Source organism: Apium graveolens, chromosome 6, assembly GCF_009905375.1.
Source record: "Apium graveolens cultivar Ventura chromosome 6, ASM990537v1, whole genome shotgun sequence".
In the NCBI taxonomy this organism is placed as follows: Eukaryota; Viridiplantae; Streptophyta; class Magnoliopsida; order Apiales; family Apiaceae; genus Apium; species Apium graveolens.
The window spans coordinates 259674971-259699757 of record NC_133652.1 but is presented as its reverse complement, the minus strand read 5'-3'; the positions used below and the strand labels follow the sequence as shown (position 1 = coordinate 259699757).

General features: G+C 35.5%; 2 protein-coding genes across 2 annotated transcripts; both read left to right on the top strand.

Moving 5' to 3' along the window:
* Nucleotides 1-13175: 13175 nt before the first annotated feature.
* Nucleotides 13176-17526, top strand: LOC141667225 (uncharacterized). Its single transcript, XM_074473631.1, has 5 exons — nucleotides 13176-13539; nucleotides 13841-14044; nucleotides 14587-14663; nucleotides 14760-16362; nucleotides 16591-17526. The coding sequence occupies exons 2-5, from the start codon at nucleotides 13894-13896 to the stop codon at nucleotides 17256-17258; spliced, it is 2499 nt and encodes an 832-aa protein (XP_074329732.1). The 5' UTR covers nucleotides 13176-13539; nucleotides 13841-13893; the 3' UTR covers nucleotides 17259-17526.
* A 2751-nt stretch (nucleotides 17527-20277) lies between these two features.
* Nucleotides 20278-24099, top strand: LOC141668211 (putative GTP-binding protein OBGM, mitochondrial). The gene is made up of 6 exons (XM_074474986.1): nucleotides 20278-20387; nucleotides 21698-21853; nucleotides 21931-22039; nucleotides 22329-22411; nucleotides 22509-22571; nucleotides 22684-24099. Exons 2-6 carry the CDS (start codon nucleotides 21728-21730, stop codon nucleotides 23947-23949), a joined length of 1647 nt encoding a protein of 548 aa, XP_074331087.1. The 5' UTR covers nucleotides 20278-20387; nucleotides 21698-21727; the 3' UTR covers nucleotides 23950-24099.
* Nucleotides 24100-24787: the final 688 nt, after the last annotated feature.

Here is a 24787-nt window from a genome sequence, read left to right as displayed (position 1 = left end):
ATCGTTGCAAGGTGATCTCATATATCTAACCTTGTCTCAACATTTTTTTGAAAATCTATGTCATGCATAAGATAATCATTACTAGATATACGTTGAAAGCATGAAGTTACAAGATACTTCAATATACTTATATCTTTTCCAAATACTGCTTGAACTACTACTGTTCAAGGTACAATCAGTTTCAAAAGTTCATCATATATCGATGAAGTTACAAGGTAAGACATGAATAGATTCAATCTTTGAAATATCATTTGAAAGAAATGAAGTTACGAAATACTTCATTAAGTCCAGATATATATACACCTATATATATATCTCATACATTCCTTAAAAACCTCTGTCATGAAACGTATAAACAGAGTTGAATTATCCAATGAATTTGGAAAGAAGAAAAACTTTGGCATAAACCCGATATCTTGTTGATCAGGCAAAGATACCCATTAAGTAACCTTTTCTACTAGTAGATGGATGGATTCCTCTCCGGTCATCACCCTGGACGCATTAGGACCTTGCGCTAGACCGTTACCCGACCACTCACGCGTTGATGGACTGTCACCCAGCCTCTTACACCTTGATGGACCGTACCCTGGCATGTCGCTTATGCCGACTGAATTAGATGGACTTACTTCCCGAACGTTGGGCAAGTAATCAAATTGTTTTCTCAAAGAAGTAACCTCGTTGCGAATATAAAATACACCAAGAGACAGATCGATCAGATTTTTGAGCGAGTATTCAAGTCCCCTTCGAAAGGAAGATCTTAAATTTGAAAACAAGTTTTGAGATCCGCTCTAGCCTTTAAAATCATTTTGTAGACTCGAAAATATTTTTTAAAATGTTTGGAATAAGGATGATTTGATAGAATAAATCAATTCCAAGGTAATCAAAGAATATCTGAATATTATGCTATAAATAATATTCCAATAACGAATAGCTTTTGTCAAAGCAAATGAAGTAAAAATTTTCAAAATAACTTTCTGAAAATATTTAAGGTAAGAATGATTGACGATATCAATCATTTCTTGAATACTTAGCGAATAACGAAATATTATTCTTTAAGAAAATAATGAATATTATTTAATAAAATAAACGGAGTCATAAGTCCTCGAATGAATATTTAAACTAACATTCACTTAAAATTTAAAACTATCGAATAAACATTATTCGATTAATAGTTTTTGAAAACTATATATATATATAATATACTCGAGAACATCGCCTCTCGGTTTAGAAAAATGTTAACCTTTGGGTCCCCTATACTAAGGGTATAAGCAAATAATGCCTATCTCTAGCATAAGTATTATGCAGTTTATAACAATTGAATCAACAATGAGATAGCAAGATTATAAGACAGGCATGCATATATGTATATATATGTATATCATGCTCCAATATATCGCAAGATTTTCTAATAACAATCATGCACTTATCACAAGATAATGCATATACATATTTACATCACAACAACAGTATAACGGGTAGAAAACTTGCCTGAGCGAATGGGGGTGGTAAAAGGCCTGGGGCGAGTCTGGTAACCTATAAACAACATATAAGTTGGAATTAAACCACGGTCGCTTAAGAAACTAGACTTTAACCAATTAGACCCTAATGTTAGCTTTTGCGCTTAACGATTCACATAAGTCGCTCGAGTACCCTCGGCTCCACCATTTTTATAAAATTAACCGTTTAACTTTTTAAGACGACCCTTTCACAAATACTCTACCAACTGACCAATTAATCTTACCTAGTTATTTCGTACTCCAATTAGTCATTTAAGGGCTTTAATCAAGGTTTCAAAGTAAAGCGAGGGGTAATAGTTCGCTCGCGAAATATCGTTACTTAAAATGGTCGTTTCCCCTAAACCGTACATCGGATCTAAGCGAACCACATACCAAAATGAAGCTTACGACACGATCTAGCTAAATATGGCAAAGTTACAGATTGGTCAGTGAGCTTTCTGTCCTGAACACCAAGTACAAACAGTTGAATGAAAATGGGCATTACGACGGCTATGTTTACGCGATTACCAATTTTTATACTACTCCAATTAACCACCAAACAACCCATAATCATCAATACAACAAAACCCCATCTAAACCATACCACATCAGTCCATATTCTCAAAGTTTTTCAACTCAAACAACCACAATCAAGACTTATGAACTATAATCAAGATTCAACTACCAAATCACTTCCAAATCAAACCAAACTACTAATAATCATAATTCATGCTTCTCATTCACAAAACCAACCATTAAACTTACTAAAAAATAAGTAAAGGCTAGGGTTTGAAGTTTATACCTTCCTTATTGTGTGATAAGTTGCTAGGAAGTTTTAGGGAGCCTTGATATAACCTCCTACAAGCTTGATCTTTTCAAAGAAATCAAGAACACAAAATTAATTTCAAGAAAGTACTATTCACCATCTCCTTCCATAATTTATTGGAAGAGATTTACAAGGAATTAGAAGCTTAAACTCCTAGGATATTCTCATCTAATCTTAGGGAAGCTTACATAATTACCTTGGATTTGTTTATGGAGTGGAGCTTGGAGTTGCAAATTTCTTCTTTAAAAAACTAAAAGGGCCGAGAGCTTTTTGGAAGAAGAAGGAAGTGAAATGCTTCTTTGATCCTGCTTGGTTGACTTCTGTGTTTTTTTATTTGCTTGGTTAGTTTAACCTTGATTTAATTAACCAAGGTTCCAATACTTGGCCATTATTCAATCTTAGCTAAATATCTTTTAACCATGCTTGCATCACCAAGCCTATGTCATCCTTTTAACACATGTCTCCTCTTTGTGGTGTGCAGTACCGTCTTCAGGGGGAGCTGGCCTAGGCTGGTGTCTAGGGCCTCACAATTTTAGGGGCCCGCAAATTTTTTTATAGTATTATATTTCAATATGGATCAAATTAATTATAATTAAAAAATTTAAAAACACATCCTATAAAGAGGAGCCAAATATTACTAAACAAGTTTTTTATTTTAATAATAATTAAGTATTACTTTTTAGGCCTCAAGTGTCTATACCCAAAAACCCAAACATTCACTTAAACTTATACAATGTCCATTGGGATTACAAAAATTCTATCTCATTCTCACATCACATATACACACCGTCTCTACTTATTCCTGTATCAAAAATCTCCAATTTTTCTTGTTCAATTACTTGGTTATTGACTTGCAGATTTCACTATGACGGGTAAAAGAAAATTTGAATCCGGAAGTTCGAAAAGAAAAAGAAAAGAGAGAGAAGAAAAACTTACACAATCTCTCCAAGGGTCCATGAATAGGTATGTTAAACCTACATCTATTCTTGATGAATCTTTGTCTTTATATGCTGAAAATATAGTTGTGAATGATGAGAATTTAGATACAGAGGTTTTGTCTGAAACTGTAATTGTGGATAATGATAATTTATATCATGAGAATGTTGATGAAACTTTAAAGCATGTTGTCGATAATGTAGTGAACGATGAATTTGTGACGGAGAATTAGGATGTGAACAATGAAAATTTAGATATTTTATTAGATCTTGGAAATTGGGAGAAATATATGCCTCAAAGAAAAATTGATTTTTTGGTGGAAAAAGGACCGACAAGAGTTGTAGATGAAGTGTATCATGTTAATACAATGAATAGAAGTTTTAATAATAAGCATTACACTCAATCTTTAGGGGCCTCAATGTTTTGTTTTGGCTCAGACCTCCAATATGCTGGAGCCGGCTCTGCTGGTGTGATGACATCACCATCCACTAACCTCTTTGATTATTATATCTTAATTACTTGGCTAATGACCGCTTATCTGTTATACGGTTCGCTTAACTTTCGTCCTCGTTTGTCGTTTGAAGGATCATATCCGGGATCTTATTACTTGGGTTCCCCTAAACCTTTCTCAATATTTTATATTTCTTTAATGATGATCTCTTATAATCCTTGAATTTAAATCATTTTAATCATGTTACCTTATACTCAATTCTTTCGGTATCTGATGGATTTTCGGGAAAAATCAAAGTGTCCGAATTCAAATTCTGACGATCTTTACATACCCTCAAATATATTATGGAGTGTTAATATTATCTCAGAATATCCATTAAAGAACCCCTATATAGGGTGGTCTGATAATTTTTATTAATCAGCAATATCAGCAAAAGTTAATATTCATCAGGGTCTCAAAAAATTTCAAAAATTCGGATTATTACGTAATTCCTCGTAACTTGATGGTCGTTACAAATGGTCGCCCCATATTGCTAATCCCGTGTGTAACGTGGTGCACCTTTGTATCTTCATTTTTTTTTCTCTATAAAGGCTGACCCGATGTCCCGCGAGAGCAACCTGCACGAATCAGTTTATCAGACTTCACCATTACACTATTCTATAAAATATAAATAAAAAATACCGAGCAAAATTAATTCCTACAATAAATACGAATGATCATGTTTCAAAATTTTACTTTTTGAATAAAAATGAATCAATATATTCATAATGATAGTATCAAATAATTAATAAATTATTTCATAATATCACATTAATTATAATATATCGTTCAAATATTTTTTAGATTTTTTTTTGACTCTAGGAATCATAATATACGTAAAAATATTTGTAAGAAAACAGAAGAGATCAAACATGATGTAAATACTAAATTCTGACGGGGACAGCCCACAAAAATTGGTGGTGTGGATTAAATCATCATCAAATGGAGCCCCAAAGCAATAATGAAAAAATGATTGATACCCTTCTTAAAAGCCAAAAATAATAATAATAATAATAATAATTGCTTGCTCAACTCGTGTTGTGTTGTGCGCAGGTCCCCGGAGGCTACTTTTCCTCAAATTTACATATGCGCCCATTCTGTTTTTATTACGTAAAAAAGAAAAGATAATAATTGATACATCATCTTGCCAAATGATGCCCCGTGCCTTTTTGACACCCAAATATTGTAATTTTTTCCCCCTTCACTTTCTCCTGGATCTACCTTTTATTTTTATACTTTTGGTTTAGGAAAGATAAAATATCAATAACATACTAAACGATTACTTTAATGTGACATGAATCTATTTCCACCAAGTAGATTCCAATTAAAAGAACCAGTAGCATCGATTGAGTGATGGTATATGTTTTATTTAGGGGTCCTTTTCCCCAAATAATATCAACTGACATGCAGTTAAATGTTTATTTTTGATATTAATAAAGGAATGAATTATTAAAAGAATACTAAGTTATTAATTAATAAATTATTTTACTATTATTTTATTAATATATATATATATATTTTATTATTATTAACATTTTTCATATATAGAAAGTATATTTCATATTAAAATCTTTGTCGAATTAAGTAAAGTAATAATTTTATTTATACCCACCTCGGTAAGATATCAAAAACTTATATATTGTGAGTTTGAGGTATTGATCTGGAAAAAAAAAGAAACTGAACCAAATATGAGATATATGTTTTCTGTTTTTAAACCATACATGATTCATGCTACATCCTATAAGTTTAGACAAAACTTAAATCGTGCGGTACACCCATTTGTAAGTAAAAGTTGATATTTTGAGTTTTTAATTATTTACACGTAAAAGTTTGCATTCAGTAGTTACATATTTTGAAATAATTAAGTTAAACATATCTTTCTTTTAGTCTATGGTTCAAGAACCTTAAAAATTCAAGTCTGGAGAAAGAAGTAAATTAATTAGTCATTCTAGGTATGGTAGATGATGATTATGTCATAATAGGAACCGGGAAAAGTCCACCATCCGCAATTTTTTCGTACCTACAAATTCAAGTCGTTAAGTAGAAGTTTTAATAAAGGAACAAGGTGTATTAAACATTAAGTACCCGTTTGGGAAATCTGTAACTTATAACTTAAAATGAATAAATAAATTATAAGTGATAAATAGAAAAATAATTATAAGTTAAATAAGTCTTTGGATAATTTTACTTATAAGTCATAATTTTTTTTTCTTAAATGAACTAAAATAAATAATTATTAAATATAATTATCTTAATTCTTGAATTTGAAGTTAGATTAATATTTAAAAATATATATTTTAAAACTGAGATTAAATAAATCAATAAAAAATCAAAATAAGTTGAGGAAAGTACGTCATTACTAATATTCAACTTATTAACTTATAAATTATAAATTCAACTTATAAGTTGGGTCAACAAACTGTTGTAAATAAGCTGTTACGGACGTATAAGTCATAAGTGGCTCATAATCTCAGCGTCAAACATGCCTTAATAATATGTGATATGATAAGTGCAATTTCTAATATATTTCTAATATCTTAAGATCTTAAAAACATCAATAAATTAACATGGAGTTGGCGGGAGAACTCAAATTCGACTCTTTATTATTCCTAATATTCTCAATAATTGAGACGAGATCCGAGTAATCGAAAAATATATGCTATGCAGGCCACAAAAAGGGGCGAGATCACCATCTAATAATAAGCTGGACCCTATATGATATATAATCATAATAAGCCAAATTCCACCAAAGTTGAGTATCTAAATTTGCAACGCGTTAATTAAAGTGTAAAAAAAGTAACTTGTAAAAAATGATTTTTCGCATTAAATAAAAATTTAAATTCTATATTTTAATTTAGTTCAAATTTTAAGAATTATAGTAATTTTGCTTCAAAAGTAATGTCATGTTGAGCACATTCCAAGGGAAGAAAATGCTAAGGCAGATGCGTTATCAAAGTTTGCTTCATCTGAGATTGAAGAAAGTTCAGGAAGTGTGTACTTCCGTGTTTTGAAGACACGAAGCATAGATGTTAAGCTTGTGGCTCCCATAGGCCTGGGGACGTCATGGATTGATCCCATCAAGGCTCACATTCAGACCGGTTGGTTGCCAAACGATGCAACTGAAGCACGGAAGTTAACTATTCGAGCACTATGGTACTCTTTGATAGATGGGATTCTGTATAAAAGATCTTTCGTGGTTCCTTACTTAAGGTGTCTCAGGCCCGATGAGGCACGCTTGGCTCTTGAGGAAGTGCATGAAGGTATTTGTGGGCAACACTTGGGGGGCAGGGCCTTGGCTCATAAGATAACCCGTTTAGGCTTCTATTGGCCAGAAATGATGGCTGATGCCAAAGAATATGTGAAGAAGTGTGATCGCTGTCAGAAGCATGCACCAGTTGTTAGACAACCCCCCGAGATGCTGACCTCTATCAACTCGCCTATTCCCTTTGCTATGTGGGGGATGGATATTCTAGGGCCTTTCCCTATGGTCACGACACAAAGGAAGTTTCTGATTGTATCCATTGATTATTTCACCAAGTGGATTGAAGCCAAGCCCTTGGCCAAAATCACAACTAAGCAGGTTGCACAATTCCTGTGGGAAAACATTATGTGCCGATATGGAATTCCCCGTATCCTCGTCACTGACAATGGAACACAATTCAACAATGAGGAATTCAAGAAGTATTGTGAAGAAAATGAAATTGAGTTATGGTTCACCTCTGTGGTTCACCCGCAAGCCAATGGGCAAGCGGAGGTAGCAAATCGGATAATACTGGATGAACTAAAGAAGAGGATCGAGAAATCAAGAAATAATTGGGTGGATAAAATACTTCCAATATTATGGGCCTACAGGACTACCTGTAAAGTCACGACAGGAGCAACTCCCTTCATGTTGGCATATGGGGAAGAAGCAGTTGTTCCAGTAGAGATATCACATTCCTCTCCAAGGATTCAAGCTTTCAATGCAGAAGAAAATGAAAAAGGGCAGAGGTTAACCCTGGATTTAATCGATGAAGTGCGAGATAAGGCACATGCAAAGATAGTAGAATATCAGAAAAAGGCTTCATTCTACTACAACCTAAGGGTTAAAGAGAGGTTTTTCAAACAAGGTGACCTAGTCTTGAGAAAGATAGAAGCTTCTGGTGTCGGACAAAAAGGAAAGCTTGTCCCGAATTGGGAAGGGCCGTACAAAGTCAAGAGCGTTCAGGGTAGAGGAACCTACAAACTGGAAACTATGGATGGTTTTGAAGTCCCGAAAACCTGGCATGCACAAAACCTGAAGGTTTACTATGTGTAAGATAGTCGAAGTACGATTCTTGCTTGTCATTATGACAAGCAGGTTTAAAAGCACCTTAAAGCTTTGCTTGCGTAGGACTTTATATTCTATTAGAGTTTACATTGTCAAGTTATTATTGATTAGGGTCGAACCCATGCTATGTAAGGTTTTGGAAAACCAGACGTCGTATTAAAGAGTTTGAAATTATTTCAATCTAAGGATGCTTAAAGTTTAAGTGCATATTAAGTATTGTAAAGAAGAAAGAGGCAAATAAGGAAAACAGCATATCTAATATAGCCCCGAAGGGTAACAACTTCTGACAAACTAAATTCACATATTGTCTCGAAAAAGGATATACAAAAAAAACTTAGGCCTCGGAAGGCTGAGATTCTTCGGAACCACTATCTGAGGTCTCCTCGGACGTCTCAGTGGTCCCTTCAGAAGTCCCTGCAGAGGTTCCGTCAGAACTGCCTTCAGATGCTTTGGAGGATGCGGGAGACACTGGATTCTGAGGCGCAACCCTTGGAGGCTCTTCGACCCTGATCTTCTTCGCAGCAGGCGCAGGATCTTCTTCGGATGAAGCCTCCTCCTCCCCAGAACTGAACTCCAGTTCTTTCCTCTTATGGCCTGGGCTCCCTGAAGGGCCGTCTTTGATCATATCAGCTAGCTTGTTAGTAACACCCCCAAGCTCCGGAACTCGCACAGGGCAAGGGAAGGAGGACTGCTCTAAGACTTCCGGAAATTCATCTTGGATGGCCTCCACAACAACATCCCAGCCCTCTTTATAGCTAACTGGGTGTAGGAGGGCATCGTGCTCCACCATCAAGTCCTTGAACTCCTGGGTGTCCATCCAGCCATCAAAGGCTTTATCCTTCTGCGCCTTCAGAATAACATTTTCGGCCCGGGTTGTTTCCAGGTCAGAAGTGGAAGAGGCCAGTTGAGCTTCAAGGGCCTCTATTCTCTGGTTGGCCTCCTCCAACTTCTTGTTAGCATCTTCCAGGCCAACCTTCCAAGCCTTAGCTTGGTGAATTGCCCCTTGGAAATGGGCGTTAGCCTGCAAGAGAAGCAGCAAAAGTATGAGAAAAGAAACATGAAAAGGCAAGTATGAAGGGCATAGGTAAAGGACGTACCGTCGCCAAAGCCTGGGCTCCGAAAAGCTCATTCCCCTCTAAGTCCTATTGAAGGACAAAATCTTGATAGTCCACCGGGGAGATGGAATGCTTAGACCATTCCTTGGACAGCGCCGTGCTGCCCACGATTGAATCCTTGCCCCGGATCCCCCAAGCAGGTTGCAAATAGGCCCCTGGCCTCTGCTTGGTGCGCAAAACTTGGCTGGGGCCTTCCTCACTTGGCTCCGTTGCTTGGAGGAGGAACTCAGGGAAGCGGTCACCAAGGCGAGGGTCTTTAAAGACCTTTCCATCCCTCTTCATCCTGGTTGTCTCCAGGTCCTTAGGCTTGGTAGCCTCCTCAATCTTCTCAGCCACTGCAACAAACGAAGTAAGTTGAAAAATCAATAGAATAGAAAATGAAGGAAGTAAAAAGGAGGTAAGGAAGGGAACTTACTTTTCTTATGGACGGGCGAGAGGCCGCGTTCTACCAGGACTGTCTCCCGGATAAGGTCCCAAGAATGGGAAGTACCATTGTCTTGCGTAAGGAGGTTGAAAGCTCTAGCCTCCTCCTCAGTCAAAGTTATATCATTTGGGCTCCCATCCACGGCCAGCCCAAAGGACGACCGAAACAGGGTGCCCCAATCTCCGCCTTCCCAAACAATGAACAAAAAATCTTTCTTCCACCCCAAGTTGTTGTCGGGGATGGACTTCCCATTCACAATATGGGGAATAGTGGGGCGCTGGTTTAGAGAAACCCAACCCGGACTTTTATCAGGGCTGTTTTTGAACTGGAAAATTTTCCTGAAAATGGCAACGGAAGTAGGGACCTCGTGCTTGGCACATTGTGACAGGTAGCACAGAATAAGCCTCCAAGAATTGGGGGGGAGTTGGCAAGGGTTGATGCCCACATCAGCCAGTAACAAAGGAATGAATGGATGAAAAGGGAGTCTGATCCCTGCCCTTAGAGTATCCCTATAGACGTATAGCGCGTCCTTTTTCCACTGGCAGGCCCTGTCGGCCGGACCTGCAAGAACTAGCTTAAAAGGTTTCTTGATTTTGAAGCAGCTGCTCAACTTTTCCAGCTCCTTGGGATCCCGTAAAGCACTAATATGATCATGCGCGTCCAGATGCGCATCAGACGGGTACTCGTCCCCTCGAGTGTTGATCATGTCGATTAAAGAAGTGTACCTCGATCGGATAGGGAACTCATTGGACTTTCTAGCCACGTTCATCTTGGCCAAGCGAGTCATTTTCTTGTCAGCCATCTGCAAAAAGGACACATGCAGGATATCTTAAAAAGGGCACACAATAAAAAAAAAGAGAAAGAAAAAGGAGGGATTTTACCTGAAGATGCGCTCCTAAAAAAAGGGCTTTGAGCTCTGACTTGCTGTTATTGCTCTGAGAATCTTAGCAGGAGGAGAAAGAAGAAAAACTTAGAAATGAGAAAGTGAGGAGTAGTAACCTCTCCTCATTCCTTTATATAAGAGGAAAAGGGAAGTTGGAAGGACAAAAGCCCATTAAGGACAAAGGCCCAAAGAAAAAGACCCAGAAAAAGGAATATTCCAGAATATTCCTAGGAATTCTAGAGGATTCTAAACAGGGTATATTAAGCCCAGATCAATATTAAGCCCAGATCAATAAAGAGGCCCAGTAATATTTGGTAAAGCCCAATAAAAGGGGCCCAGTAATATTTGGTAAAGCCCAATAAAAGGGGCCCAGTAATATTTGGTAAAGCCCAATAAAAGGGGCCCAGTAATATTTGATAAAGCCCAATAAAAGGGGCCCAATAATATTTGAAAAAGCCCAATAAAGAAGGCCAGGCCCAAATCCAATTAGGATTTGGAAAATTCAATTATAGCCCTAAAAGATGTAAGGCCCAATGGAGAAGGCTAGAAAAGACCAGAATCCAGGTCGAGATCCAGGTCGTGAATCCTGCCCGAAATCTTTCGAGCAGACACCCGAAAATAACGGGTAAAAAAGACCAGAATCCAGGTCGAAATCCAGGTCGTGAATCCTGCCCGAAATCTTTCGAGCAGACACCCGAAAATAGCTGGAATAACAGGACTGAATTGAGGTCGAAACTTCGACCAGGAATGAGGTCGAATAAACCAAGCATCTTTCAAGAATGGGGATTAAAAACCCAGGTCGAAGTTCGACTAGGATCCTGGTCGAATTCCAGGTCGTGGATCCTAGTCGAAATCCTTCGACCAGGAAGCAAGAGAATCAAAGAATTTTCGAACAGGATTCAGGTCGAAATGTCGACTAGAATCCTGGTCGAAATCCTAGTCGATAGGCTCAAGACCAGGAGCTAAAAAAAGTGGGGGAGTTTTCGACCTAGATCCAGGTCGAAATTTCGACTAGGATCCTGGTCGAATTCCAGGTCGTGGATCATAGTCGAATTCCTTCGACCAGGATGGCAAGGCTGACCCCTATTTCGACTAGGATCCAGGTCGAAATTTCGACTAGGATCCTGGTCGAAAAAGGGCTGGAAATCTGAAAAATCAAGAAATTAAGGATAAATCCCAGAAAATTAGGGAAAAATTCAGGAAATTAAGGATAAATCCCGGAAAATTAGGGGAAAATCCAGAAAATTAGGGAAAAACCCTGAAAATTAGGGAAAAAACCCAGAAAATTAGGGAAAAATCCCAGAAAATTAGGGAAAAATCCAGAAAATTAGGGAAAATCCGGAAAATTAAGGATAAATCCCAGAAAATTAGGAAAAAATCCAGAAAATTAGGGAAAAAAACCCAGAAAATTAGGGGAAAATCCCAGAAAATTAGGGAAAAATTCAGAAATTAGGGAAAAATCCCGGAAATAAGGGAAAAATTCCTGGAAATTAAGATAATTCCTGAATAAAAGGAAAATTCATTGTAAATGTGTAGGTCGCTCCACACTTTACGCAAAAACGAAACCCTGTAAGGGAATGAATAGACTTAACTTATGCGAAACCTAATCAATGTTTCCCAAAAGTTGGGGGGCAAATGATAGGGATAAATAAATTATGATAGTATAATTAAATACTGCATTAATTGTACAAGGTGTGGACTGCTAGACCCAATAAGAAGATGTATGGCATTCAGACCAGAAAGGTTAACATGCTGATCAGGCCTGATGGACCAGATCAGGCCTGATGGACCAGATCAGGCCTGATGGACCAGATCAGGCCTGATGGAACAAAGAAGGCCCAAAAATCCTGATTATTAATTAATTTCGTAATTAATTAATAAGGGAAAAATCAGCTATTGAGAAGAGTCCCGATAAGGATATAAATCCTTACAGATTAGCCTCAAGGGGACCTAAAAGGATAAGGAATCAGTTTCCTACTATCTAGGACTCCAAAGTCCATTCTAATTATGAGACTTGCCCACCAAGTCTCCTATACCAAGTCCAATTCAAGGACTCCCAACATCTATATAACGGGTCTCACCCCACAGATCAAAACTATGTTTTTTGGCTTGATTCTCTAATTCACAGATATACGTAGGCATCTCGTAAAGGCAGAATTAAGCTACGAAACACGAGAGCAACCATTAAAGGCCTTGAACTCCCGAATCTTAGTAATAAATACAGCAAATAATAACCTTAGTATTTTATCCATAACAGGATGCATGTTGTAGTTGATATTGAAAGTTAAGGGTTGCAAACTGTATTTTGCAAAGTAGGTATACTGTTTTGATTTTAAATGAAAGGTGGGGTTAAAAAGTGCAATTAACTCTAGAAATGAAATACAGAAGCAATGAGATTTGTGTTCTTTTAGCAGCTAAAATGTATCCCAACAATTTTGCAATTTTAAGGTTTCTGGAGCGTGACATCTGCCACTTAAAAATTGTTTATACGTAATTTCATGGGTAAAAGAAAACATAATTTCGTGTCACTGCTTATACATGTTTTACGTTTGATAATCACTACTAACCGATCGACATCGTAAGTTTAAATTAGACGTGTATAATACATCAAAGGGAGGGAGAATTAGTTGACCAGTAAAATGGGCGCGCACCTAATTTGGCTTAGCGTATACTTCTTCTAGTTGTTTTTCTGAAGCTGCTTTGATTTTTATATCTCTTTGACCATTTTCTTGCTTACTATTTCTCTGTTCTTGGTCTTGGTCACTTTCTCATTCCACACATTCCACATTAATCTCAATTATCTAACACTAATTTATCATAAACTCAACATCCTTCAGCTAACCTCATTTATAATTGACATTACATTAGTACACATATTTCTTGGCTTTTTAGTTGATTATTTAGAAAAGTATTTGTCACAATCTCAGTCTTCTCGTTTTAATACAAGTTCCAAGCTGCTAAAGCCGTTATATTTCAGTTTTCTCGTTTAAAACACACGTACCACAACTTGTCTTCTCTCTCTCATTCATTCATTCCCTTCAGCTAGCTTTTGTTTAACAGGTTAGATTTCACTTCTTGGTGCCTTTGTTGAATTGTTTCGGTTTCGGATGCTGCAGGATTGCTGCAAAATGATTTCACCTTCTGCCAGTTCTGTGTGTGTGTGTGTGTTTTGGTTATTTTAAAGGATATGTGAATCTATGAGTAACTTTGTATTGGTTTGAGTTGTTTTAGAATTTATATGGGCAAGTGAAAGGAGCTGGTACTTAAAATGAAGTTGTGTTTTTATGGTCTGCTTGTGTGTGTGATAATAAAAATTTCCAGCAACTAACATGGTACTTGCTTTTTATGGTCATCAAAGCAGAGAGGGTAGTTAAATTTTATTTCTGAGCAAGTTCGAGGAATTATATGCAGTAGATGGGAAAGCAGTACCCAGCTTACCGGAATAATGATCGATCCCGGGGCCTTTTGTGGAAAATCATTTGTGCTCTTGACTACCATCATTGGCAGAATAATGTCAGAAAAATGCTTCCTCACAAAAAGCACAACAAGCAGAAAAATGCCCAAAGTATGTGTTTTTTAAATTTGATGGAGTTTTCAGTTCACATCCTCTTGCTCCTCTCTCTACGTTCGTCTACTCGTATCTTATAGATCTTGAGGAATGTTAAAGGACCATTCAAAGTTAATTGACATACTCAAATTACTTGTACCACATCCTTAAATTATCACATATGATGACATGAAGTTCAGGTAACTGGTAGCAAAATCCTTGATTAACACATATGAAATCTACGAGTTTACTTTGCGGTGTAGAATTACTATCATTTTTAAGTTAAACTTTGAAAAGTTTCAATTCTAAGCTTGACGCTATATGGTTCAACTTTTAAGCATTCTAATTTTTCAAATATGCAGTAGTTTGGAAAAATATACAAGTTAATATTAAGAAATGTTTATAGCTGCTAATTCAATAGAAGTGATGCTATCAATGTTCTTGATGAATGTGGATTTTATATCTTCTTAGTTGTCAACAAGATGCTTGTTTAGATTGTATTTGATGAATGTGCACAAAGTCCTGTATTAATTGTCCGAGGAATGTGTTTATATTTTCAGACGGTAAAAATCCCCAGATACCAGCTGTCAATGGTGCTGTAGAGAAACTTATGGATGCTGAAAAAAGTCATGTTAATGTATGCTATTTTGCTACATTTTTCTTATTAGCTTTGGGGTCCTTATTTCCGATCACAAGCAATTTTTTCCTTTTAACGTTCTGGAATGTGTATCAGGTAAATCAACGTACAGAGACTAGCTCAACTCATAAAAGGTCTCTCAAAGCTCGCATTAAAGCACTGGTCGCTAAAATGATTCGCAAGGAAGATGATAACAAAAGAACAGGCTTGAACTTTCCAGCAGTTTTGCAGCTGGAGAGAACTCTTTCTGTCAAGCATCTAGAATCATCATATGACGGCTATAGCAAAAAAAATAATGAATGGAGAAGTCCAATCATTTTCTTTCCTAAGAAGGCTACCCTTGGGGACACCAAACTGCACCATCGAGCTAGGACGATGGCTAGTAACTGGAATAAATTTGATTTGTACACTACAGAAAGTTTAATGGACTACATTGAGCACCATAAGCTTTCTCAACATTACAATTTTTCTGAAGCAAGGGAATCTTTGAATCAAGCACATGCTAACCTGCTTATGCAAAATGCTTTAAGGCATCGGCTTAAAGAGCATGTAGATGTTTTGGAACTACTTCAAATAAATGAAGATCTCTTTGAAGAATATCAACAAAAGACGGATGTTGGGAAAGAAAATGACTTTCAGATGCCGAACAATTTTAATGCAAAAGCTAGATTAACAAAATCAGGGACATTTCCTGCAGCTAATTTGTCATACTTGCGCAGAAAAAACTATAAGCCTGCTACACTGAAAGACAAGCAAACAGAAATATGGTCTTTTCCGAGAGGAGTTAAGTTGCATGAAGATTGTCCAGAAACTGTGGTGGGTAGTGAAGTGTTTGTGGAAGATCAGAGGCAAAGATTGGACCCTCAGAACATTGCAGATAAAGATGATCTTGCTGGTAACAAGGCAGATAAATATAAGCTTAGTTGTAGCTCTGATTCACGAGTTGATCAAGGTCCAGATAGATATATACCTTCCATGGGAAAGAAACAGGTGGCTAGACTCACAAGTACAGATGAAGATAACTGGGACTTGAACAGTTGCAATGTTACTTATGGTCCTATTAATGATCTTAGAAGTACTTTCAGGCACAGAAGAACATCCTCCCTAAATGATTCACTTCACAGATATGCTCGCTTGTTTGATTATAGCTTTAGTGTGACAACCAAGTGGGATTTATCTAAGAGCACTATATTGACAACAGAACATGACACCTCAGCTACTGGGAGTGCTCCAATATCCATCAAAAGAAATTACTCTTTGCCTCATGGTCAATCTCCTTGGCCCAATCAAGATGAGGATTCTCTCGAAACATTATATAAACATGGGTCAAGTATAAGTGCCTTGGTCGGCACAACAGCTACCGAAGATAATACTTTGAGTGACTCAGAGCCATTGAAACACCCTGTGACTAAGAACTCGGAGAAGTGCTTACTGTTGGACAAAACTAAAGAAAATTTACACTGTGAAACAATTGTGGAAAAAGTTAAATGTACTCAAGAGGAGGAACATCTGGACAGCTCGGCAATGGTCAATGTCTGTGGTACTACTGCTTTAGTGAATGGGCATTGTGAGGATATATTAGAATCAACAGTTGAGAAAAGCAATTCTTGCAAAGATCTTCAAGTTACCTTTATTGATATTGAAGATGACAAGGGCACATTATCAGTATCCAGCCCTCTGGAGTTCTCAGTATCTGAAGGTATTTAATATCTACCTTGTATCAACCGATCTTCAATTATATGAAAGCATGAGCAGACATAATAGGTTTCTAAGAACATTAATTGGTCATGGAACTTATGCTCAATGTCATTTCTTGCTGAGCAAGTGGTTTTCCTAGTCTTTGTTTTTAATTATACCATCTATTCAAAGGTTGCACACAGCTAGCAAATTTGGAATTAGAATTCTTAGTTTTATTATCCTGTTTCAGGTTTGGAGCAAACAAGCAATCATCCCCACGAGCAGGAATCTTCACATAACTTGCTGATCAACCCGGATATGGATTTTTTGTCACAGCCGGGATGCCCTGAAAAGCTTAGAAATCCAAGCAAGTATGTAAAAAGTCATGTTGATACCCATTTACAAGAAGATGCAGATGCTGACTTATATTATGTGAGGGACATTCTTAAGGCGGCAAACTTCAATGAGAAAGGCTTCCATGGGGAATGGTATTCATCTGAACAACCATTAAGCCCAATGATATTCGATGAAGTAGAGGAATCCTGGTGGCCTCATGAATCAGAATGTTCACAAGAGAACCTCATCTTACTGTATCATCACCAACTTCTGTTTGATTTGATCAATGAAGTAATACTTCAAATATATGAGACATCATTTCCATACTACCCGAGGGCATTATCAACAAGTTGCCAAGTCAATCCATTGCGCGAAACATCCAATGAACTGGAGGTGCTTAAAAATCTTCACAAGTACATCGGTCTCAAATCCGAACTGGATCAGCCACTAGAGGAACCAGTGGAACGAGATTTGGCAAAAGCTGATGGTTGGATGAGTCTCCAAATAGACTCTGAATGTGTGGCACTTGAGTTGGACGATTTAATTTTCAATGAACTCTTGGAAGAGCTAATATGTTGTTGAGATTGTTAAAAGACCGTCTAGTTCAAAGGATAATGTTGCTGAAGTTGTTAGTTAAAGTCAGTGTTGTACATGCATGGTCATGGTATAAGTTTACTGCATGTAACTGAATAATTGATTGTAAATATCTTAGAAAACTATTGCTCTTGTTGTAGTGTACAGATTTTCAGAGTAAAAAGGAAATGTACATGTAAGAGGGCACTGCAGTTTTGAAGGCTTTGGTAAATATGAGTTTTCATATTTCTTATAATTTATATGCAACTTACTTATTCATATGTGTTGGGAACAGTGTTCCAAAAATTGCTAGGCGTGCCAGAGCGGTGAGAGTACCCTCGACAGATTAATCGACAAGTCGGAGATTAATCAGACCGATTAATCGGACCGATTAATCGGACCGATTAATCGGAACATTAATCGAAAGGATATAAATATTATTGTTAATTTTTATAATTATATAATGATCAACATGTCAATATTTATTTGAAAAAAGAAATTAGAATGGTATTAAACAATATCTACACATTTGACATGCGTCATGTACTAATGATTGAGTTTACAATATTAACTATATTTTAATTCACACTTTTAAATTAGTTATAATATGTTATTTTATATTTTAAGTGAGAAAATAAATATATTAAATTACTTGTTACTTCTTACCAATACTTTATATTATAAATTGACATGATATTGTGTGAAATTATGAAATTAATGATTTAAAATTATAAAAACGTAAAAAAAAATATTTTTTTAATTATTTTCCGCCTAGACCGCCTAAGACCGATTTTTAACCGCCTAGCCTGCCTAATCCCGATTTTGACCCGAATTTTTGAAAAAACGCCTAAATCACCGCCTAGGTCCGAGTCGGGCCGTTTTACCACCGCCTAGCGCCTAAGCAGCCGCCTAAACCGATTTTTAGAACACTGGTTGGGAATCTAAGACTAACCGCAACAAAAATAGTTATATAATTAACAAAAACGTACCAAATAACCAAATAAAACACACGAAGGCAAACAACATACTATTATCAAAAACATAATCGACAAAAAAAAGGAGAGACCACTTAATTCTAACAAAAAAATTAATAAATTTTAAAAAATAATTAACAACTGAGGCGCCTAACTTTTGAGAAGGCTAGACGGTTCTTGAGTTGATTATTGCCCAGTTACGCTATTATGGGGTGCACAATATCGCACAAAACACTCCGTTTACAACATATAATACTCAAAGCGACCTGCTCCTCAGTTTGAGCAAAAACACTTATGCAAAATAATCTAATATGTATGTGGAGAGAAAAGAGAGAAGAATCAGTTAGGTTTTTCACAAGTTTGTGATGTGTGTGTCTCGATATCAAACGTTCAGTATTTTATTGATAGGTCACGTCGGGGTAAAATAAGGTAGAAGGGGGTTCAGTAGCTTATAACTTTTTAAAATTTAGAGCTTTGTGTTTTCAAAGTTTTTTGCTATTTTAAAACGAATTACTTACCAAGTAATTTACTTGAGTGGGAGATTCGGGACTCTTTGACTGGGATTTCTCTTTCACCGAAAGTTATTTTATTTGGAGGATAATGATGAATTGGTATAAGTTGGAATCTTCTTTTTCTTTTGTGTAGTCACGGGTCTTTGAGTTAGATGCGGATATAATGAAAATTAAATACAAAATCTGAATGTTATACAATTTTTTCTTTTTTTCTTTTCTTTCTTTTTAAGTACTTTTTACCATTTTACCCCTAATAATTTGGAGTAAAAAATTATCTATTCAAACTGATTATAACAATGAAATAAAGGAAAACTAAATAATATGGAATGATGTAAATTTGCATGAATTTATGGAATCCGGGTTTATGGCTGATTATAATATTTGCAATTTGCTTATTATATAAAAAAATATATTATAAAAAATAATAATTAGGTATTATTGAAATTAAAGAAGTTCATTTCTTTTATGTATGGTGATACTGATGGATTTAAAATATGAATAAAAAATATGTATTATTTTCTAATATTAAAATTAAGTTTGAAAGTATTTGGTTTTATATGCAAGAGATGGGAAAGAAGTTTAGGGAAATTAGAACTTAAGTTGAAGTTGAATTGTAGTTCAAAAAGTTTGTAATTATATTAGATACCTATTTAATATATTTAAATAAATTGAAAACAAGTATTTTAGTGAGGTGTTAAGCAACCGATTAAACAAAATAAAGGATAGATATATACACACACTCAACCGTCCAATTCCCTACCTATATTAACTAGAATGTTAAATATATATTATTTTTAATTATAGGTAACAAATATATATATATCATTGAAGTAAAACACTTTTTTAATTTCTTATATTTTAGTTAACAATTATTTTATTATATTTCAGTTTGTCAAAATAGAATTTTCCTTGGAGATGCAATGTGCTAATACTGTCGGGCTGATTTACAATAAATTTTAAATGTTTTTGAGTTTAATGTCAATATATATACTCAAACAACAGTATGGTTGTTACTGTACGTTTACCTCTTTTTAAATTATTTAATGGTATGTAATATATTTTAAACATGTATTTATATAATCAGTAAAAATGACAAGTAAAATGATATATTCTTGAATATTTTTTGTGTCATCCGTTGGTTGAAATGAAAGTAGGGTATATAAATATTTTTTTTCACTTATTTCCTAGTTTTAATAGGCTTTTGTGCCGTATAATATAATTGTGTAATATATTTAGAATATAATTAACATTAATATTGTGAAAAAATTTATTTTATCCTGCCAAACCAGTTAACCTCCATTTTATTTTACAAAATAATATTTTTCATCTCCTTTTGGTCTATATTTTTTAAAATAATTAGTTGACAATAGGATTTAAAATTGAAGAAAGAGAAGCGAAAATAAAAATACTTGTTTATATTTATTATAGATGAATGAAAATATTTATTATTATAAAAAAATATTCATTGAAAATAAAACACTTGTTTCAAAGAATTAACATATTAAATTTATGCAAAATGAAAACTTGGTAAAAATGGAAAAAATTGGCAGGGAATTGAAAGGCAAAAAACAAAAACCCTTCTTCATTTTACACTGTTAAGCTTTAGGGGTTTTTTCTCAGGTTTTAACAAATCCAGCATCTCCCGACTCCAGGTTCAACCCCTTTTTAATTTACACTCTCATTCATTTTTACCCACTCACCTATCATATGTTTGTGAATATGCCTAGTTCATTGTAATCTGTATTTGTTCTTTCCTGTTATGCAGTTATGTTTGACGCCTCTAATTTACATAATTTCGCTATTAGTGGTAATGGTGTTGTATTTTAATGTTATCCTAGGTCATAATTAATTTATAAGTGAACCGATCAAGATTGCTTATCATAGAGTAACTAAGAAAACAAAGAGGAGGAAGATTGGGAGATGATCAATTCACCCTGTACCTTAGTAGGTTAGGAATGTCTCGATATAATCATTTGCACCTAGATGGAAAAAGGTACATATATTTCATGCATATAAATTAAATTAAACAGTGCAGTGACTTAATATTTTTGGTGGAGAGTGTTGAATCATATGATATTGTTATCTAGATACTAAATTAAGGTGTCATTAGTCAGCCAGGTGTAACAAAACTTCACAATTCAGCTACTGTGAGTATTCTCATTTTAACTTTTATAAACTGATGATCTTTTCTCAAAAAGACTTGTTATAAGGGATGTTTTCCATAAGGTTTATTTACAAATGTTGTTTTAAATGTTCTCCAAGTATACTTTCTATAAAATATACTGGTTATGTCTAATAATAAATACAGTATATTGCACTCAACTGCTACTCTCATTTTAAAAACACAAATTTGTAAAAGTGAAAACTAAAATTAGTAGAGGAATTAATATACATAATAAGAGGTTGCATTTGTGCTATTCTTCATAAGTATGTTAGTCTACTCCATTCCTTTTATTTTGCTCGTGTTTGTGTATTGCTATTATTAATTTTTATTTATATAGATCACCAAAGTTTCGAGATAAATGTCAGTATACTTTGATTGTTTATATTAGCATCCTGGAAGATGGTTTAGTGTAATATGTAATAGCAACCCAAATGGTTTACAGTAACTCTACGTACAGAAACGACACGAGTTTAGGCGCCACACAGCCCAGAATGGGTCTAGGATTCAAAGCTCAATATTATTTTGTTTAAAAGCTATAAGAAAAAGAACTGGGGGGTTGTTACTGTTATTAAATTTATGTGCATTTTTTGTACAAATAGATTGGTGTGTTGATTGTATTCAAATAAATTATCTATACAGCACGAGATTGAGGCTTTTTTTATGTTCCGTCATATCAAGATGGATCTTGTACAGTGTTGTAAATATATTGATTTTAGCACATATCAGCAGAATCATATATATTACAAATAATTCTAATATAGAACTACCATCTTGTTGCATGGATTTTCCAAACTTCAGAAGAGCTTAAGGGATATTGATATAATAGAGATGTGGATACACTGCAGAAGAAACCTTCAATATCTGCAAAATATTAAAAATTTCTTAAAGTCGCCATGGCTTATGCAAACCTGCTCTTACTCTTCTTTCAAGAAAATGAAGAATGATCCTCTACAGGTCTATTCTCTCTCTTATGTTACATCTTTTTTAAATATATTTGGTCTCCTTATGCTATAAAAAAAATTGTGTTGCAGGACCGGAGAATGATAGATCGGTTTAGGCTATCAGCCAAAGGAGGTGACGGGGGAAATGGTTGTTACAGCATTCGTCGTAGCAGGCATGATCGGCGTGGTAAAGCTGATGGTGGGTTCTTACTTTTTCCTGATATGCATATAGCTATAATTATCAAGGTCGTGTATCCAAAATTTCGTTGACCTTAATCCAGTAATATATAAAAAATGTTCAGCTTCTCAACTTACTTTTGTCTGTGAGCTGTTATTATATCTTTGTAGTACCCAGTAATATGCTTCTTATATCTATATTTGACTCTAAATCTATTAAGTAAAATATGAATATCATATTATTTAGTCAGCCACCCAAATATATTATTGAAAATGGTTCTTTTTTTTTAATTATGTGCATATTCATGTAGGTGCCAATGGTGGAAGAGGCGGTGATGTGATATTGGAATGTTCTCCCAGAATTTGGGATTTTAGTAGTCTAAATCATCACATAGTTGTGTATTCTTCCTTTTCTCCTTCGGTTATTTTTTCTGCTGTGCTTGTTATTGCTCCTCATTTATGCTATATGTCATAATCTCAATATCTAACAGAATGCTCAACGAGGAGGACATGGTGCCTCAAAAAATATGATAGGGAGTCGAGGGTCAGATAAGGTTGCATGCTATTCTTTTCGCTTTGGATTTATCCTGTCTCTGCTATTTGACTGTATAATTTATAATTTTAGACTATAATATTGTTCAGTTATGCTTTTGTTTTGTCTGATAGGTCGTTCTAGTTCCTGTTGGCACGGTTATACACCTAGTAAACGGTGAAATTCCTGTTGTGGTTGAAAAGAATTCCTCCCCAGAACTGGACCCATGGGATGTCCCTGGTACGGTTGACCTCAATCCTGAAACTACTAAGCAATCATCCAAGAATGCGAGCAACATGTCGGTGGAGGAAACAAAGTATAACAATAGTTTGGTGAACTCAGCCAACAGAAAAAAAGCATGCCGAACCCTGTCAGCTGAATCACTCTCTGAATTTCCAGATTATAATAAGAAGAATGGAGTTGCAGCAGAAGATTCCAAGTTGTGGGATCAAGGAAGCAAGAGAGATTTAGAAACTCTGGGGTCTGGGACTGAGCCTGATACCTTAGGTGATGATATGTCAGCAACAGATTTGGGAGAAGACATGGAGGAAGAAGATGATTTGGGAGAAGACATGGAGGAAGAAGATCAGGTTGAGTACGATGTTGCGGAATTGACCGAACCTGGTCAACAGATAATTATTGCAAGGGGCGGAACAGGAGGCTTGGGCAATTTGTGTTATCCAAAAGCCTTTAAGAACCCCAAACTTGTGAAGTCGGGGAAACAAAAGAATAAGGGAGTTGATGATGTTGTATCTGAGGATAACGAGGATTCCTCCCTAAGTGTTGGCACACCTGGTTCTCAAGCTGTTCTTTTACTAGAACTTAAAAGCATTGCTGATGTGGGGTTGGTAGGAATGCCAAATGCTGGTAAATCTACCTTATTAGGCTCTTTGTCAAGAGCTAAGCCTACGGTTGGCCATTACGCCTTCACAACGTTAAGGCCTAATTTGGGGAATGTTAATTATGTGGATTTCTCAGTTATCGTGGCTGACATTCCAGGCCTTATAAAAGGGGCGCATGAAAATCGTGGACTTGGACATGCTTTTCTTCGTCACATAGAGCGCACGAAAGTTCTTACCTATGTCCTTGACTTGGCTGCAGCATTAGATGGTAGAAAAGGAGTACATCCTTGGGAGCAACTGAAAGATTTGATTTTGGAGCTTGAGTTTCATCGTGAGGGTCTATCAAGTCGGCCATCAATAATTGTGGCAAATAAAATTGATGAGCCAGGGGCAGAAAAGGTATATGAGGAACTGAAAACAAGAGTTCCTGGTGTTCCTATATTTCCAGTCTGTGCAGTCCTAGATGAAGGGGTAGAAGAGCTAAGAAGCAGTCTCAGGAAGCTTGTGATTGGTGAAGAATCACACAGGCTGCATCTTGAAAATATAGAGCTTAATTAAGTCATCATTGATCCTATTATCATGTTGAAATAATATACTATCTAGGTAAGAATACAATAAGTTCATAGATTTATTTTGCTCAAGTGCTAATCTTGTGAACTTATAAAACTATATTGCATCTGCAGTCCAACTCCTGGCATTTGTTACTTATGTTCCAGAACTCAGATTTGACTCTGTACTCTGTTAGAACTTTGTGTTATGGCTTCTTACTACCTATCCACTGAATATAATGTTGTATATATTTCCATAATAGAACTATATTGGATCTGCAGTCCAACTCCTGGCATTTGTTACTTATGTTCCAGAACTCAGATTTGACTCGACTCTGTTAGAACTTTGTGTTATGGCTTCGTACTACCTATCCACTGAATATAATGTTGTATATATTTCCATTTTTTAACTCAATTTCAAATGATATTTATGTGTTTCGATGCTACTAATCTAATCTCATAAGTTTTTGATGATTTGATCTAATATATCAAGAGCTGCATTTTGGCATAACATGTTTGAAAATATAGTGTCAAGAATGATTAGGAAATCTCCTTTACATAGTGCAGCACGTCTATAAATTTCAAAGTTAGTTACGTACTAATATAGATTATATAGAAAACATAGAAAGAGTTGAAAGAGAATAATATATTTTATTAAACTTGTGTATATTACAAGCTCAAGTATGAGGTTTATTTATAGGCCTACAAGATACAAGGTGCGTGAACTTACGGAATCAAATTTCATGAATCAAAAGTCTAAGATACATGGATGCGAAAGATCAAAAGTTAGGGTTTAGAATATTCTAGTGTCATCCATTAATATACATAACACTCCCCCTTGATGACAT

Coding starts and splice junctions, on each gene's coding strand:
- LOC141667225 (XM_074473631.1), top strand. CDS start 13,894: ATGGGAAAGCAGTACCCAGCTTACCGGAATAATGATCGATCCCGGGGC. Junction 14,664..14,759: donor CTGAAAAAAGTCATGTTAAT/GTATGCTATTTT, acceptor AATGTGTATCAG/GTAAATCAACGTACAGAGAC. Junction 16,363..16,590: donor GGAGTTCTCAGTATCTGAAG/GTATTTAATATC, acceptor ATCCTGTTTCAG/GTTTGGAGCAAACAAGCAAT.
- LOC141668211 (XM_074474986.1), top strand. CDS start 21,728: ATGTGGATACACTGCAGAAGAAACCTTCAATATCTGCAAAATATTAAA. Junction 21,854..21,930: donor TGAAGAATGATCCTCTACAG/GTCTATTCTCTC, acceptor ATTGTGTTGCAG/GACCGGAGAATGATAGATCG. Junction 22,040..22,328: donor TCGGCGTGGTAAAGCTGATG/GTGGGTTCTTAC, acceptor ATATTCATGTAG/GTGCCAATGGTGGAAGAGGC.